Raw genomic sequence first — 18,590 nt, 5'->3', positions numbered from 1 at the left:
GCACACAGGTGAGGCAGAAAGATTTACCTCATTAATTTTTTTGATTAAATGAAGTCACTGTGGCATGTCCATCTGAAAAGTTATAATATCTTGATATATTATACAATTTATAAGATGCTCCAAGAAATCTGTCAAAAGGAGTCAAAACTGTAGCAGTTCCTCTCTTATTAGACAGAATCCACTGGAACCAAGGCCAGGTTCTAACAATGGCCCATAATGGGATACTTTAAGTCTGTACGAACCGCATTTTCATCAGTATTCTCAGAATCCACGAGTGGATCATTTTCCAGGGTTGTTGCTCATCCCTCATCCTGGTCTTTGATGATCCTCACCAATCTCGTTGGCACCCAAATGGGATTTTGTTCATCCTGTGGGAAAACACAAACAGCTCCCCTGGATCTGATTAACATGGGATCCGGGCCTTGCCATTTATTAGTCAGAACATTTTTCCATCGTGCCTTATCAATGTGTGGTTTAGGCCATTGACCATGTCTTTCTGCTGATGATTGGCCAATATCATCCAAATTTAATAAATTAAGTGTAAATAGAGCAAGGGATAACATCGTTTTAGGGGTAGAGGCAACCTCTTTCTATTCCCCCTTTTTGTTTTAGTAAATATTGTTTAAGGGTGCGATATGCCTGTTCGACTATGCCTTGTCCTTGAATATTATAGGGTAATCTAGTAAGATGTTTAACCTGCATATGTAGACAGAATTGTTGAAATTTGCTTGAGGTATAAGCAGGACCATTGTCTGTTTTTAGCAACAGTGGTTTTCCCCACGTGTTCCAGGTCTCCAAACAATGTTGAATGACATGGGAAGCCTTTTCACCCAAAAGGGGTGTAGCATGTATGACACCAGAACTAGTGTCAACAGACACATGGACATATTGTTGTTTACCAAAAGATTGGATATGAGTCACATCCATTTGCCATATATCCAAAGGTCTTATACCATGAGGGTTGACTCCCACATTAGGTTTAGAAATAAAGTCTGCACAGTTACTGCATCTTAGGACTATATCTTGTGCTTCTGCATGGGAGATAGGAAATTTAAGCCTCAATGTAGTGGCAGGTACACAATAGAGAGCATGGAAGTCTGCAGTGGCTTCCAAAGGTGATTTAGTTAAGATGGGAAACATTTTTGTGGCATGATCAGCCAATGCATTTCCTTGTACCATAGGACCTGGTAACAGACTATGAGCTCAAATGTGTTGAATAAATGATGGGTGTGATCGGGAAAGGATACAATTTTGTATATTACCAAATATGTCAGCCACTTTGCTGGATTGTTTAATCATCTCAACAGTTTCTAACTGAGAAACCACATTTACCACATAATGAGAATTCTAAATAATGTTAATTGACTGTATGGAGAAATGCTGGAAAACTCTCAATACCACCATACACTCAACCAATTGAGGTGCATCAGGTAAAAATTGAAAGGAATGCACCTGATCTTTTACAACATAGCATCCTCTTCTTGTTTTAGAACCATCAGTATAAATATCTAATGCATTAACAAGGGGTTTTGTGGAGTTTAATTTTAGAAATATAATAGGATGCTTAATAGCAAACTGTAACAAAGGATGTTTTGGATAATGGTTGTCAAATTTTCTCGGGAAAGTGCAAAGCAATATAGTCCATTCATTGAGGGTGGCACTCAATACCTGAATTTGGTCTGTTGTATATGGGATAATAATTTTTTCAGGTAACATACCAAAATGTGTTAAAGCTCATTTAAGTCCTGCTTGGGCTAATGTAGCAATCATGGTAGGATAATGCTCTATCGTCTTGGAACCAGATGAGTGCGAATGGACCCATAAAAGTGGCCCATCTTGCCACAAAATGGCAGTTGGGATTAGGGCAGTTTGCAATAGGCATAAGGAAAATGGTTTTTTAGGATTTATCCTGCTCAATTGAGCTTTAGTAATGGCAGTCTCTACTTGTTGAAGAGCCTTCAAGGCACTAGGGGTTAAGCGACGTGGAGAAGAAATATGAGTTTCTTTTTCAAGGATAGCAAATAATGGTTTTAAATCAGATGTGGGAATCTGTAAAAAAGGTCGGAGCCAATTTATATCACCTAATAATTTTTGAAAGTCATTTAGAGTTTTTAAATGATCTCTTCGAATTTGTAACTTTTGAGGTCTAATGCTTGAAGGCTTAATGATAGCTCCCAGAAAGTGTCCCATGGTCAAATATTGTACTTTATCTGATGCAATGTGTAAGTCATGCTTTTTAAAGGTATTAACAATCTTTGTATAAGTATTAATAACATCTTTTTCTTGGGAACCAGCCAAAAGAATATCATCCATATAATGGAGTATTTTTATATTGGGACATTCTTTTCTTATCGGATTTATGGTGTGACCCACAAAGGATCACTCTGGTTCTGGGGAAAAACACAAACAGCTCCCCAAGACCGTTAGGCTTTCTGAGACAGTGAACCAGAGTGCAATGGTATTGTATTTATTTAAAAACATTTTTTAGGGTGCTCTTTTTCATTTTGAGGTTTTCTTTGATAAGACTAGCTCTTGAAGAGCCAGAAAAATTGGATGAGACTGAGAAGTTCACATCCTAAATCTTTTACTTTCAGTTTGCTGCTGTTGCAAACTTCTTTGCTCGATACCCGAGACCTCATTGCCGCTTTTCTCTGCTGTCCTTATCATCCCAACTTACCTTGGGAATTTTTCCAGCGTTGCCCTGACTACAAGAAGTTCTGACCTTGAGCAGAGACTCCCATTCGGTTGAAGAATGTAACAGCAGTATAAGCCTGACCATTACCTGTTTTAATATTTGCAGGCTTTTCTCAGGCAGCCCATGCTTCAAGGCAATTTCTGTCTTCTCTTTCGGCAATGTATCTTTTCGTGATGCTTTATTCTTTTGATGCCTTGTTTCCCTTCTCTCACTATGACTATCACCAGATTCTGACTGGCTCTCCTGATATTCTCTGAGTGCCTTTTGGCTGTTTTTAATAGTGGCACTACAGTGGCTGTTTTCAGACAAGCACGAATCAGCCTGGACTCCTCAGAACTTGTCAGCTCGTGGAGCACTAATTCTGCAAGAGGATAAAGTGGCTTTGCTCCGAGATTTTCTTTGTCCTCTGGTCTTTTTTGTTCTTTGTGCACTTTCTTTTTTTCTTTTCCCTTTAACGGGTTTTTCTCGAGTGCTCCTAATTTTTTTTCTCGCTCTGTTTCTGACATGCTCTCCTGTTAATCCGATACCCACAGGGGATCTACATCAAATGGAGGCATACCTCTCAGAGCAATCCGGTACACCTTCAGTGATACTTACCGGACTATACCCATGCCGTGTAGTTCTGAATCCTCCAGCGTAGTACTGGGGTCTTCGTTTGTGCCTCAGATGTTTTGTTCCCAGGTTTCGGCACCAATTGTAGCAATCGCCTATCTCGCCAGCAAGAAAGACGCGCCACAACAGGATCCTTTTACAGGTGTTTATTGTGGGTTTGATTGCACTTGCGAAAGACCCTGAGCCCAGAAATCAACCCTCCTCATATATGCTTAGGAGGAATGTATTGATACTTGATTGGTGCACTCTATGTGCCCTAATTAGCATACTTGGGACTAGAGAACAAGTCAGCATGAGTCAGCAAAACAGGCATATGTGAATGCACACTTAGGCTGTTTATCTCAAAACAGGCCATCCTCCCTTTGGGCTGAGTGCCACCTTGTAATGGCGAATGTGGTGGCTTCCTACATACTTGAGGTGTCTGTGACAGATAGAGATGCTATTTGAAGCCTCTATTAGGCCCCTGTAGGTGAATCACAGAAGAGACTTTGGGATTTTGGAGAAAAGCTCTACCATCACCTACAGACAACTATTCTCCATTTGATAAACAGTTCTTGGCCTGCTATTGGGCCTTAGTGGAAACTGAACACTTGAGAACAGGACACCAAGTTACAATGTTACTTGAATGGCCCATCATGAGCTGGGTGCTATCAGACCCTCCAAGTCATAAAGTAGGACATGCACAGCAGCAACCTGTTATCAAATGGAATCGTGATCAAGCCTGAGCAGGTCCTGAAGGCACAAGCAAGTTACTTGAAGAAGTTGCTCAAATGCCTGTGGTTTCTACTCCTATTACAATGACATCTGCCGCCAAGCATGTGCCTATAGCCTCATGGGGTGTTCCCTATGATAGGATGACTGAAGAAGAGAGGACTAGGACCTGGTTTACTTTGTAGGACATTTAAGAGCTCATACTGGATTGCCCGGACCACTTACTGGGGAACAATGCCACAGTAGATTTGTATACCAGGGAGATTATAGGCTCTGCACAGGAACAATTAGCCAAACAATCTCATTCTTTACATCATCAAAATATTAATAGCTTGAGACTACAATTTGGTATTTCTAGAGAATGTGCGCATCAAATTGTAAAGTCTTGCCCAAATATCCTCAGTTTTTATCTGTACCACACAATGGTGTTAATCCTCAAGAATTTATACCTCATAAAGTATGGCAAATAGATGTTACTAATATTTTTTTTTGTTTTAGAAATTAAAATGTTTATTTGTGACTATTGACACCTTTTCTAGCTTTCTAGTTAGAACTGCTTTAACAGGAGAAACAACTAAAAATATAATTTGTCATTGCGTACACTGTTTCTCTACACTTGGTGTTCAAAATCAGATTAAAACAGATAATTAAACTGGCAACTACAGTCAAGCATTTGAGATGTTTTGTCAACAATATAATAGTACCCATATTGGGACTGGAGAGATGGCTCAGCAGTTAAGAGGTCCTGAGTTCAATTCCCAGAAACCACATGGTGGCTCACAACCATCTATAATAGGATCTGATGCCCTCTTTTGGTGTGTCTGAAGATAGCCACAATGCACAAATAAAAATATATAAAAATTCTTTAGAAAAATGAGGCAAACCCTGTAGGGTACAACACTTCTAATTAAAAAATTGCACATATTATTGGAAAACTTATAATACTCAAGGACAAGATATTGTAGAACTTTAAAACAATATCTTCATAAAATAAAAAAGGGGTAGTTATATCCCTATACACCATAAATTTATTTAAATCATGCTCTTTTTATTTTAAATTTTAAAAATTTGGATGCCAAGGAACTCTAATTGTCTATGGCACCTACAACTAGGAGTACTTATGCCCAGGTGAAGTGGACGGATCCACTTACTGGCATGAAGTGATCCAGATCAGGTATTTAATATGGGGAAGGGGGATGTTTCTGTTCTTTCCTAAGGATGCTGCAGGAGCATGATGGCTTCCAGAGTGATTGGTGAAACATGCTGGTGCTGGGACAAAGAATCAGGCTGACCTGTGAGCTTGCCGAGTTCCCTGACAATGGTAACAATAAAGCTGTATTAGACATATGTTCCTGACCTACCTTTGCTTGCCTGTATGCCAGGTTGGACAAAGCTGCCTTGCTTCAAACTTTTAGACCTTGTGGGACAGAGAACATGGGTACTGTGGAAACTGCCTTCAAAAATTAATCAAAAAAGAAGTTATAATGACTCTTCTCTTTCCTTTAATGTGACCAGTTATTCTGACTCAATCATGGATAGAAATCAATCCAATATTGGAAAAAAAATGAAGTGACAGTCTTCATTGGAAGGCTGATTCTGGACATTTTCAGAGACATATTTGGAAGTTAGCTTCAGTTCCTTATGAGGATTTGTTAGCAATAGATAAGATTGGGACAGGATCTGGACTTTGAACAAGGGTTAGTGCATGTGTTAAGGCTCCCAATCTTTCATTAATTGGTTATGTTAAAAATTTCTTTTGTTTCTTCTATGATATTTAATGTGAGTTGTATTGATTGTACACTTTCTAATTGTGTTAATGTATTGAAATATGGCATGTCTGTTATGGTGGCTTATCAACCAACTTTTGTTTTATGACCTGTGAGTATTACAGGACCTTGGTATTATGAAAAAGGCTTATAAGAAGTGAGTCAGATTTTAAGCAGAAGCAAGAGGTTAGGGGGCTTGATTATTGCTGGTATAGCAACTTCAATCCAGTTACATTAATTGCTAGAACCACTGCTTCTGCAATTGCTTTGACACAAGAAACCAATACAGATACTTTTGTGTTGGACTCTGTGGGGGTCCTGCACAATACCTCTGAGGGAAGGCAGCTTCTGCTGCTTTCTGCCTAGCCTGCAAGAGTTCAGGCTAGGAAGCATGGGAACAAATCCCAGTGGGGCACTGTTAGGTCTATGAACTCTGGCAGATCAATGCACAGCGGGGTGCTGAGATTAAAGCCCTGCTGGCTGGGCTGTTAACCCCAGCCTGGCTGTCTGAAACAGTGCAGAGCTAGTAATAAGGCTCCAGAACAGAGTGTTCATGGAGGACAAAGGATCTGTGAACAGACATGATGACCAAGGCAAGTCTTATAAATAACAACATTTTTAATTGAGGCTGGCTTACAGGTTCAGAGGTGCAGTCCATTATCATCAAGATAAGAGCATGGCCACATCCAGGCAGGCATGGTGCAGGAAGAGCTGGGAGTTCTACATCTTCATCCAAAGAAAGCCAGGAACAGACTAAACATACTCAAGCAGCTACAAAGAGTGTCTCCCAGCCCCTGAGTAACATATTTCCTCCAATAAGGCCACACCTTCTAATAGTGCCACTCCCTGGGCTAAGTATATATAAGCCATCACAACGTGTGTCTTTATTTTCACACACTTCTTTCCTTTGTTCCCTCCTTTTAAAACAGCCCAGGATTCAGCCACCCACTTCCCATTTGCCTCTGAGATTGGCCATAATTGTTTTACTAGTGTTAGGTGTGTGTGTGTGTGTGTGTTTGTGTGTGTGTGTGTGTAGGGGAAGAACTTAGGGAGTGACTAATCTGGCTAGAGTATATGGTCACTCTCTCCTGTGGAGGCAAGATTTGGGGCATGTCTAGAGCCATGTACAGATGCCCCATTGTGGTGTGTCCAGGCAAAGAGGGTTTACAATCAGTAGTTCAGAAAGCACCTATGGGTTCATTATTATTTGCATAACCATACTCGGGGCTTCCACTGATCTCAACTTTTGCACTCCCAGCATTTGCCTTTCTGCCCTACACTTTTGTTAATCATTTAGCAATAAATGTTACTAATGTTCTGAGTATTCAAGAGGATTTAGTTAGACATTTGGAACAGTAGATTGATGTTCTTTATCATGCTATTCAAATTATTGGAGAGGAGGTTCAGAGTTTAAGAGTAAGGAGCCATCTTGAGTGCCATGTTAAATACCAGTGGCATTGTGTCACTCTAAAATTTACAATGATACTCACTACAATTGGTAAAAGGTTCAAAGACATTTGAAAGATATTTAGCATAATACTAATACCATATGGATGTTTTACCTTTACATACTGAGATTATGAATTTAAAGAATATTGCTCTGCTGAACTTTGCTACAGATACTGCTGGTAAAATTATTCATGACCCGAAGTCAGTATTTTCATCTTGGTCAAGCTTCAAGAATTGCATATATAGCTTAATCATGCTAGTCCTCCTTGTCCTTGGAATACTTTTATTCCTGCAGATTGTGATAAAGCTTGCCTTTAACAATATCAACATATTGCTGGGCCCAGATTTTTAACAGACTGGCAATCAGACTGGTAAGATTCTGCACAGAACCTTACCAACCTAAGACAGAAGTACATTGCTTTTGATAATGCATATACCACGATGTGTAATGAAGGCATTCTTGTCAGAAGAACCTAAGACAGATGCAGTCTTGTTTATGAAATAGAAAAGGGGGAGATGTGGAGAGCTTTTGGGATCACTTGGCAAGAATTTGACTTTGGGCCAGGACAAGGAAGTAGGGCTACTCCAGGTAGGAATTTGACATTGGCCTAGGACAGGGAAGTAAGCTCAGAGAGGAATCTCATTTTAGGCTAGAACTAAGAAGCAGGCTTAAGGCAAGAGTGTGACTTTGGTCGAGGACAGGGAAGTAGGCTCATATAATCCTGATCATTTTACAAGCCCTTAGAGACAGTGATTATGGGATTTTGTTTCTGGCCTTGCTTGTTCCCTGTTTGTGTTCATTGTCCTGCTTGTTCCCTTGACCTAGAACTGACCTAATTATTACATGCGTATTATTTAATAACATATGAAGATGATATAAAAGCAGACTGGAAGAATTAAACCTGTCTTTCAGCCTCAGGTTTAGGCTGTGGGTCATCCTGCAATTTTGTTTAGTTGTCTCTTTATTTTTTAGTCCTCACTCAGTTGCTGCAGAACCTCATTGAATGACTGAGCAGGCTTGATCATGAGTGTCTGTGCCCCTTCTTTCTGTCCTGCCAGCCTGGTGAAGCCTCTGGCTGCATACATGCTACTTGCCCTCAGACAACCCCAGGCTCAACAGTCTCACACAGCTGCAGTAAACTAAGAATGGAGACTCAGACCTATAATCCCAGCACTTGGGAGGAAGAGACATATGGATCTCTGTGAGTTGGAGGCTAGACTGGTGTATACAGCAACAAAAATGAAGGCTACAATGGATCTCCCATGATCACCTGGCTAGTCAGGGGAAGTCACCCTGCTCTGAGTGACCACACAAATAATTTCTCTCACTGTCTTCAGGATTATATATTATCTCATATGATTCCTGTTCAGAACACACACACACACACACACACACACACACACACACACACACAGACACACACACAAACACACACGTGACACAGAATAGAACTGCAGGCATTTATTAGAATTAGCCTAAGAGATTGAAGGATGAGGGCACAGGTGTCAGGAATCCAACTTCAGGAGAGAAAGAGGACAGGTCAGAAAGATGGCACTCGGATCAGACATGAGGGAAAGATGGGTTGCCTAAAACCCATTAACTTCTAATATCCCGTTACCAAAGATAACAAAGCCTTAATTTTTTCTGTAATATCTTCACTGTAGTATTTCAGGCATTCTTCACTAAATAACATGGCTTCCTAGAAAATAAAGAGACAGACAGGGAGAGAGGTGGGTACAGGCAACGTGCAGGACCTCAGCAGGGCTCCCCAGGCAAACATGATGTGACTTCTCCTCAACCACAGGAAAGAAACTCTCCTGCAATGATTCAGGTCTCCAGCAAGAGACTCTGCCTCAAAGAAACTGAAGCCCACCCACAGCTTCTAGGAGGAAGCCTGAGACCTGCCATAGCCAGGAAGGGAAAACATGGAGAAGATTCTGGAAGGTATGGTGGGGGCTAGAACTAGAGAGGGACAAGATAACTGAGCATGAGTTTTGGTGATGTCTCCCATACCTGAGGACATCTCCAGACACATTGGCTGTATGGTCATGTTAAAAATGCATCCTTCATGTTGGTGTGTTAGAAGAAATAACTTTTTCAAAGCATTGTGTTTATGCAGAATGTGACACTCCATCTAAAAGTACTTTGGGAAACAGAGAGAGAGAGAGAGAGAGAGAGAGAGAGAGAGAGAGAGAGAGAGAGAGAGAGAGCTGCACTGTTCAAAATATACATCTCTGCCATCCAGTTGTGCTAGAAAGAAGAGACAACAGGAGACAGCTTTGGTGAACAGCTGCAGACACTCTCTGGGGATGGGGGTGGTATTTCAGACATAAAGGAAGGAGGTTCTGGCTGTAGCTCAATGATGCCAGCAGAAGGGAGATTCTTATGAGGTGGGGGAGTAGAGTCAAGGAAGGTTCCAAAGACGATACTGGCCGGGAGACAGAAGTTTCAAGCATCTTAGAGTAGAGCTGGGGGTGTCACACCTGTGCAGAGGCCAGACTAAGCACACCCCTGTTCCTACTATTGGTGAGAACCCAGTGTTTACCCAGCATGTGGGAGTGAACTGCAGGACCATGCGAGGAACAGGCTGGATGTATACCTGGCGTACTGCATTGGTTTGCACTGGGGTGGGCAAGGGTTTGAGTTCTCAGTTCCTGGTCACCTGACACGTGTTAATGTTTGCACTGATCACTTGGACACGGCCTTCTACCATTTGCTGTGTGGGCGAGTGGGAGTAGGGAGTAGGACATTACCAAAATTTTGGGTTCCAGGAATTTGGCTTTTAGTTCTCCCTCCTTGTAGCAGTCCTGGATCTTTTCAAAGGCCACTCTTTCCTCTGCAGTACCATTGAATGCATCAAGTTCATGATGCAACCATAATCTGCTTCCTGATATAAGACCTGCATATCCAGCAGCGAAAGGAACGCAAGCTTCTGCTGCAATGAAAGACAGAAAAACATCATTAAAAGACAGCGAGCTGCCAGACCCAGAGGCGTAAAGTTCCTAGCTGCATCTAAAAATGCCTTAACTGATGTTTCTCATAGTCCTGCCCTCCCAATAGCTGCAGCCTCTCAGATATAACATGTTTTCCATGAGACACACACCTCTAGCAGAAAAAGATACATGAGTGACAGGCCAGCATATCTAATGTTCACAAAATCCCCACACTGGTCTCTGTGTCAACTCTGCATATAAGGGTACTTCCTTACCAGTACCATCACCAACACAACTTCATCTTCTCATCCTACCCATTAAAACTGATAGAGCACAGCAGAAAGAATCAAGAGTCTTCTGCAGGACTCATTCCCAGTGGCCTCCTGAGGACCCCTAGATCTGTCTCAGGGCCCGACTAAAGGATCTCCATGGGACTGAGATGGGGTAAATGAGGGTCTTCTCTCACATGTCTGGAAGCCCAGCTCTCCAATCACCAGCAAGGCCAGAAGAAGTGTCCCCTTCATGGTGAAGAGTGATAAGTGCTCTTCTCATAGCAGATCCTCTTCCTTATAAACCATTATCACCCTGAGCCCAGCCACGCCCACACCTAATCCTGCCTCCAAGGAGCTCTAAATACCTTTTGGGTAAGAATTTAGCATCTGTGGGTCTTTCCATTTGAATGGGGGAGGGAATATGAGAGCCCCTCCTACTCTGAAGGACAGCCTGAGCCAGCCTGCTGCCATCAATTTCTGGAGAGAAGTTGTTTGTACCTTTGCCAAAGAGGGGCAATAGCTGACCTTTGTTAGCAGTCCTAGTGCTGAGCCAAATGCCCTCTGGTCCTGTTCCACTTGTCACCTTTGCTTCCTGGTCACACTCTTCACCTCTCCTTGTTCCAATTGTCCAAGCTGCTGAGGGATTGCCCCAAGGGATTGGAACCCTGAGGACATGGAGGCACCATCTACCTCTCCGTGACTCCCAGTCAGGGTAGTCCCCAGCTGATTGGCCGTGTGGGTATACTCGGGGCCTACTGATGGTTCCCTACCACAAATTCTGCTTCAGTCTATGGTAGCTCGTTCCTGTGGTCCTGCTCGCCTTGTCCCCTCTCAGCTCTGTCAGTAACCATGTCTCAAAGAGTTTTGAACAGTAGAGTCCATGTGGTGAAAGCAGTGAGTGTGACAGTGAGGAGTTCACCATGACCTCTCAGGTGTCCACAACCCCACAGGCTACTGTGGACTGTCTTCTGTAAACTACCCTGCTACATGGGCCACAGGCAGTGCTGTGGGTGTAGACAGTCAACCTACTGACCCTAAGGAAGACATTTGCAGCACACATGAGAGGGTCAGCTGGGTGTTGTACCACTCGTTTCTTGAGACAGATAGATCTTCAATTCAAGCTCACCCTGCTTGCAGTGTGTGATGGTTAATTTTGATGATAATCCTGACAAGGTTGAGAGTTGTCATGAAAACAAAGCTCTTTGTGGAAGTTTTTAGGCTGGGTCAGTTGATGTGGGTAGTCTGCCTTTCAGGTGTCAGCATGGACTATGGTCGTACACTGGGTGGAAAGAGAAAATCAATCTGAGCACAAGTATCCATGCCTCTCTGCTTCCTGATTGTAGATGGAATCAACTACCTCAAGTTCCTGCACTATGCCTACTGTACTAGGAAAGACTGCTTCCCTTTAAACTATGAGTGGAAACCGTGCTTCTCACCTGACACTTTGTTGTTATTTCCCTATATTAGTGGTAGAATATATATTTTTTAGCATGTGCAAAGCCCTGGCATTATTCCACAGCACCACACACATACACAGGGGCAGCCCAAGAGAAGTGTGCAAAGTGCTTATTATACAAGCATAAAGGCCAGGGCTCAGACTCCCAGGACCTATGAGAGTGGTGGCATGTATGTCTAGTCCCATATGAGCTTTAGATTCAAGAAGAGACCGTGTCTCAAAAAATAAGGTTGAAGGCTGTTGAGACAGCTCAGAGACTAAAGGTTCAAATTGCAGAAACCACTTGGTAAAATAAGAGAACTTACTCTTGCTAATTATATTCTTCCTTTTACATGTACACACACACACACACACACACACACACACACACACACACACACACAAACACATGAACAGACACTTACAAATGTCTGTGGAAATTGGCATGAGGAATCCCTAACATGCTCCTAAGGGATAAATTTCAAAGAATTTAACAAGAAACTAAATAACATTATATTGGATTGTCCTATATTGAGAATTTACCTATAACCCATGCTGCCACGATTGGATGCCTGACACATAAATGTGTATGGATGAAAACAGTGTTCTTACATCTCCCAAGAATTTTTCAGATCTGTAGATGCTCCTCCTGGGAGGTGATCTGCCTTCAGTCCTTCAGTGTGAGAGACATTTTTTTAAAGAAGCAGCAGTGTGGTCCCATGGGATGGCTAAGTCAGTGAAGAACTTGCTGGGTACACACTCTTGAATCCATGAAATTCATCCCTCAGAACCTGTGAGGACAGGCAGGCACAAAGAGTACCCTGGTAACTCTAGCACCAGAGAGTCCACCCAGGACTCACTGGCCAGCCCATCCAGCCAAATTAGCAAGTCCCAGTAAGGGGCCGTGTCTTAAAATATATGAGGTCCTCTCGGCTGTGAAAAGGGCCCAGAATTGCTTCCCAGCACACACATGGAAGCTGACAACCATCTGTAACTGCAGTTCCAGAGGATCTGGTGCTCTCCTGTCCCCTCCACTGAGAAAGCAAAGATGACCACACAAGACACTCATGTAGGGATACACACAAAACTAAAAATTCAAAATAGCAAGTACATACGCATGTACACACACACATAATGTATACACACATAATGTATATACAAACACAATGTATACACACACACACACACACACACACACACACATATATGGCAGAGAGCAATGGAAGGCACCTCACGGTCTTTCCTGGCCACCTTGTGCATACACATACTATGCCATGTGTTTTAGTTAAGAGTACTGTTGCTCTAATAAGACACCATGACCAAAAGCAGAGTGCTGCAGGGTCACCTGGCAGTGGACACCTGCTTAGCCACACTATGTCCTTGTCTCCATTCCCAACGCTGTACAGAAGAGAAAAGTGGGCACTTTCTACAGGCCTCTGCAGGCCTCAGGACCTGCAAAGTCATAAAAACAGAGACCAGTGGACCCACAGACAGCTCACACGTAGAACAGTGTACTTGGCAACTAATTGCCAAAAGAGTAACTGAATGTAAATCCTGTTTGGCTCAGCTAACCAGTAAACGTCAAAGGCTTAGGCTTCTCTAAGTCTTCAGCAAACTTCACCGTGTCACCAGCTGATGTAGAGAAAATGACAGTCAAGTGCCCTTTATGACAAACTACTTAATTCTGACTTATCAAAACACTCACAGTCTTTACTTTTAAAATTAAATAACAGCCAACTTACATAAGCACAAAGCCTTATATAACATAGGCATGGGGGGGGGTAGTTCGAGGCCGAGCCTGAGTTCTTTGGGAAGACAGTGCTGCACGTTTTAAGAAGGGCCAGCTTTACACACTTGAGAGGCGTGAGATAGCCCTTCAGCCAGTCTAGCCAGCATCTGTGAAGACCTCTTGGTGTTGACCCTGGGAGACAGGAAGGCTTTGCTCTCCTGAGCCTTCAGACATGTAAAGAACTCCAAAAGGCAGCCCATGCAAGAGGAGCTAGGGAAGAGGAGGTGGGGTTTAGAGCCTTTGCTATGGAGGAGGTCAGGTGTGTTCTTATACACAAGGGATCCATGTGCACCGCAGCCTTGTAATCTTTCTTGTGATGCTACAAAAGACACATAACCAGGTGATGTATATGGAAAGAAATTAATGTGCTTCATGGTCTGGAAACATGAAAGTTCAATATAGAGCAACCGCAGGTAGCCACGGCCTTGTGCAGTCTGAACACAGGGTGCCCCACAGAAGGGCAACAGGGAAGACAGAGAGCAGAGGCCCCACCCAGCTTCTCAAGCACCCACAATACTCTGCTCAGCCCTGGGAACCAAGGCTCAACGTGGATGTTTGGTGTGTGGCCTAAATATGTTGAAAGTGGAGCTGGTTTTTCCTCTGATATATTGGGTTTTTTGATGCAGTCTGGGGATTTTAGGTGACAAATCTCTGAGGCAGGTGAAGACAAAGAAAGCATTTCAGGCCATGAGTGCAGAGTTTATGAATGCCCTGGTTTTTGTCTCTCTCATACTTATGGAAACATGGTGTTCTACTTTGTCCAGAGACACTGCAAATCACAAACATGCTAGGTAAGTGACAAATCCTAGGTTCATGGGCACACAGAGTTGTCAAGTGACTGGCAGATTCCAAAGGAATGTTGTGAAGACCTTGTGCTTCCCAATGTGACTGACACTTGTGGGAGGCTGAGGCAGGTGTGCCCCACTCATCTGTCTGGGATTCCCCTTGATCACAAAGATAGAAATGCTGCTTGGGCAGGAGAATGTTCTCTGGGGCTGACTTTGGCCTATTCTTTGCCATCCATGTTTGTCAACAGTGAGCAGAAGCTGGCTGTAAATGATTTATTTTTGCTACCCACTACAAAAGAGAAAGGACTTGGTATATTATTGGAAGCACTGTAAGCCTAGAGTGCACAGGTTCTAACTTACATCCAATCCATAGGCCCCATGTTACTTGCTGTTTACATCTCACTCAGGGTTATTTCTGCTCAATCATTCTGTCCTCAGGGTCCACTTCTCCAAGCCATGAGCCCATGAACCAACAGGCCTCCTGGGGGTCTCCTTTCCCCATCTCCTTTCTCCTCCTCTCTCCTCTTCTCTCAACTCCCGATCCCTTCATGCAACCCCCAACCCAGTAACTTACACCCACAAAATCTCTCTACCCTCTCTTCTCTCCAGTATTGGCTGGCAGCCACCTTTCTTTAACCGCTCAGAGAATAAGATGAACAACATTTCCAAAGCAACATTTGGAGTAGTGAAAATCTGCTTACTGGATTACCAAAGGATCTGGACAATGTTGGGGGATGATTCTAGATCTTGGGTTTCGGTACTTAGCATTTGAATTCACAGCAGCAGGAGACCAAACCCATCAACTGGCAGGGGTAGAGACAGCATTGGTACCTCTGGTGAGCAGACTTCACACTAACATGGACCCAGAGGCCAACCTGTGCTGAAGCATCCACAGCCTGGACAGGAAGCCAGGCCTCCTTGGCACTCAGCAGTGGAGTAGCTCTAGACCCTGGTGGAGTCTCAAAGACTGAACAGCTTCCTAGGCCTTTTGTAGCAAACTGGGCTTAATGATTTTGTCCTCTGGATCCCCTTTATCCTTCCTCAGAGTCTGCCTCTTCCCTCCCTTCATCCCACGACCCTTGTGTCACCTGCCCTGCCGCTGTCAAATGTTTCAGTTACCACATGGCAATGAAGCTCTTGGCCTGTCTCACAGCTCAACCTGCTGACCACTCAGCTGTCACTCCCCTGCCTCAGCCTTTGCTCTGCTGTCTTCAGCCTCCTCCATCACTGACTGTTCAGCTCACACTTCTGAAAGAAGGACAAAAGAGATCTCAAGAGAAGCCTTTCGTGAGGCCTAAAATGGCAGCACATGGGCAGACAGTTCTAGTGTGTGTCCGGGCTGAGTGAATGTGCCTAGGCAGTCTGCTTCTGTAGGTGGGAGAGGCCTGGAGCCTGTCATTTTGCCTCTGAGCACCTTTCACAGTAGTTCCTCTGCTGCGCCCTTGTAGTGAGGGATGCTGTGCCTCTGACCGGGTAGAAAAGGTTGAAGGTTCATCTGGAATTCTGTGATAGCAAAACTCGACTAGACACACTGGCACAGAAGAACTGACACTGAGCCTTCAGGAGCTGGAGTAACCAGCTGAGATTAGACTCTAGTTTTTTCAGGAATAGTTGTGGAATATTCAAAATGGCTGTTATGCAAGCTTTTGGACCAGTAGTCAAAGTAGCCAGAACAGCAATACATGGTCTGGAAGTGGAAAACGGGGGCTTGGGGAGATGTGTCAGGTCATCGAAACTGAAATACCTTTGCTTAGTTATGAGACAATAAACATGAGGCACTTGTACTATGAACTTAATGAACACACTAATGATTATTAACAGGGTCTCCTGAGTAATTCTATCTACCCTGGAAAATTTCGTGTCACTAGATCTGACCATTGCTAACAGATTTTACAGTGCTTACAAGCAACCCCGATGAAAGCTGGATGAAGTACACACACACACACACACACACACACCGATCTCAGGAAAGTTATGATCGCAAGACTAACCTGGGCAAGATCCTTTCTCAAAAAAACAAAACAAAACAAAACAAACAAAAACAAAAGAAACAAACAAACTAAACAGGTGTTTAAGAGGTCAAGTTTAGACAAATGTGGCGGTATATGCCTTTACTTCCAGCATTTACATGGGACAGAGGCACAAAGACCTCTGTGAGTTTAAGAGTTCAAGGATACCCTGATATACATAGCTCCAGGACAGTCAGGGCTGTGTAGAGAGACCCCCCCATCTCAAAAAACAAACAAATAAATGCCAACAAACAACAACAAAAAACTCAAGTTGAAGGATGCCTACAACAACAGGAGCACCTTGGGCTGAAGAGACTGTTTCAAGTGAAGCCACAAAGCAATAAATGATAGGGGCAGGACAAAGACAGGGCAGGGGTCACAATGGTCAGTGGTCTGAGGTCTGCCTTGTCTGGACACTGACTACGAGAAAGGCTCTAAGCCAAACCTTGAGGTCCCCAGTGTGAGAGGGTGACACAGGCCTCAATCTGGTAGTCCGACTGAGAGACTGTTTGACCCTCACCCTATTCATCATTTCCTTTGGCCATCACATGACATATGACCTTAAGAAGATCACCAAGAAGTGGACTAAGTTGAGCCAGGTTGTTGACCAGGATCTTAACGTCTTGCCAAAATATACACCTCCCCCTGACACAAACACACAGCCCCAGGAAGTTCCAAGATATGTCCTGGGAGGGGCCTGGGGGGACTCAGACACAGGCCCCTCCCTGCCCACTGAGCAGCCCAGGGCAGTTAAAAAGAGGACCAAGCTGGGTATGAACACCTGCCGCCACCAACATGAAGCTCGCTGGTGCTCTGGTGCTCCTCGGGGCTGCCCTGCTTCTGACTTCAGGGGGAGGTGGGCATTACTGTGGGGGGGTCAGGGATGCCGGCTCTCCAGGCTCCAGCCACTCTCCCCAGGCTGTTCTGATGTGTGACTTTCAAGGGAGGGTCACGTTGTCTTTGTGTTCCAGATGGTGGCATCTGCCCAGTTATAGAAAAGGATGTTGAATTCTTTCTTCACGGGACCCCAGAAGACTATATTAATTTTGTGAAAAATTATAAAAATGACCCTGAGATCCTGAAGAGTACTGAAAGTATCAAGAAATGTGTCGATAGCACGTTGACAGAGGATGACAAAAACCATGCCACCATTTATGTCGTGAGTGTCTATGTGTCTGGATAAGGCTGTGGCTTGTGCTTGTCCCCACCCCTGAAGCTTCTCTGTGAATCCAGCCATGTGACACCTGACTGAGAATGTTCTCAGGATGGGGCAGGAAGGGACTCTCAGGCTGCCTGAGCTGGGCCTGGCTGCTCAGCTCAGCCAAGGCAGACTAGATCCCTGCCTGAGTTTGGCCTCCATCAGCCTTCCTGGCCCAGCCTCCCAAGCCTAGTGCACAGGCACAGGGCCTGGCCCCCTTCTCCAGCCTGAGTCTTTTATCCTGCCTTTCCAAGGCTACCACCCCAGCTCCAAACACTCTTCTTTTTTCTTGTTCTCTGTTTCTCCTAAGTCACTTTGTGGATGCCAGGTTTGTGATATTCAAGGGGAGAATTAATGTGAACCCCTCTTGTCCCCAGAACTGGGAGGAAAAGTCATTACCTCAGCCGCAGGGATCTGAGGGTCATCATCATCCTGTGACAAGAGTCGGTTCCCTTGTGGGGCCCAGCTGACCACAGGCTCACCTGGAGCCATGTCAGCTCCTCCCCATTCTGTCCCACTTGTGCCTGTGGTGTCCCACAAGGTGACTCCTCACATCTGGTTGGATTGAAGGCTCTTAACAAAGCTTGTATCAACAGGTTGGGGACAAGGGTCCCTAGTCCTGGTCAGACCCAAGTGTAATTGCAAACTAGCTGCAGGTCCTTGCAGGATGTGTCCCCATGCACGGTCAGTGGGGCATGAGGTCTCCTTTACCTCTGAGGACTCCCTTGACTTTCTCTTTGCAGGAAAAAATCAATTCCAGCTCCACATGTTGATGGGTGAAACTTTTCTCTCCAGGAAGCCACCTGCCTGCTCACCTGCATAGATACAGCAGGCCCTACCTTTCCCCCAGGTGTCTAAAACCAGGAATCCAACAATAAAAACCTTGCAATTCACAGGGGAGCCTGGATTTTTGGGGTCGAGTTTTGGTCTGA

At 44.1% G+C, this 18,590-nt stretch overlaps 1 protein-coding gene across 1 annotated transcript; it reads right to left on the bottom strand.

The window, feature by feature from the left end:
• Window positions 1-299: 299 nt before the first annotated feature.
• LOC308413356 (secretoglobin family 2B member 24-like) lies at window positions 300-10,691 on the bottom strand (the record flags this gene model as incomplete). Its single annotated transcript, XM_080908292.1, has 4 exons — window positions 300-368; window positions 8,853-8,933; window positions 9,988-10,169; window positions 10,634-10,691. 4 exons carry the CDS (start codon window positions 10,689-10,691, stop codon window positions 300-302), a joined length of 390 nt encoding a protein of 129 aa, XP_080764418.1.
• Between the last annotated feature and the right edge of the window lie 7,899 nt (window positions 10,692-18,590).

The sequence above is a fragment of the Micromys minutus genome (assembly GCF_963924665.1).
Source record: "Micromys minutus genome assembly, chromosome: 32".
Taxonomy (NCBI): Eukaryota; Metazoa; Chordata; class Mammalia; order Rodentia; family Muridae; genus Micromys; species Micromys minutus.
The sequence above is the reverse complement of the archived record's forward strand: the minus strand, read 5'-3'. Positions and strand labels throughout refer to the sequence as shown.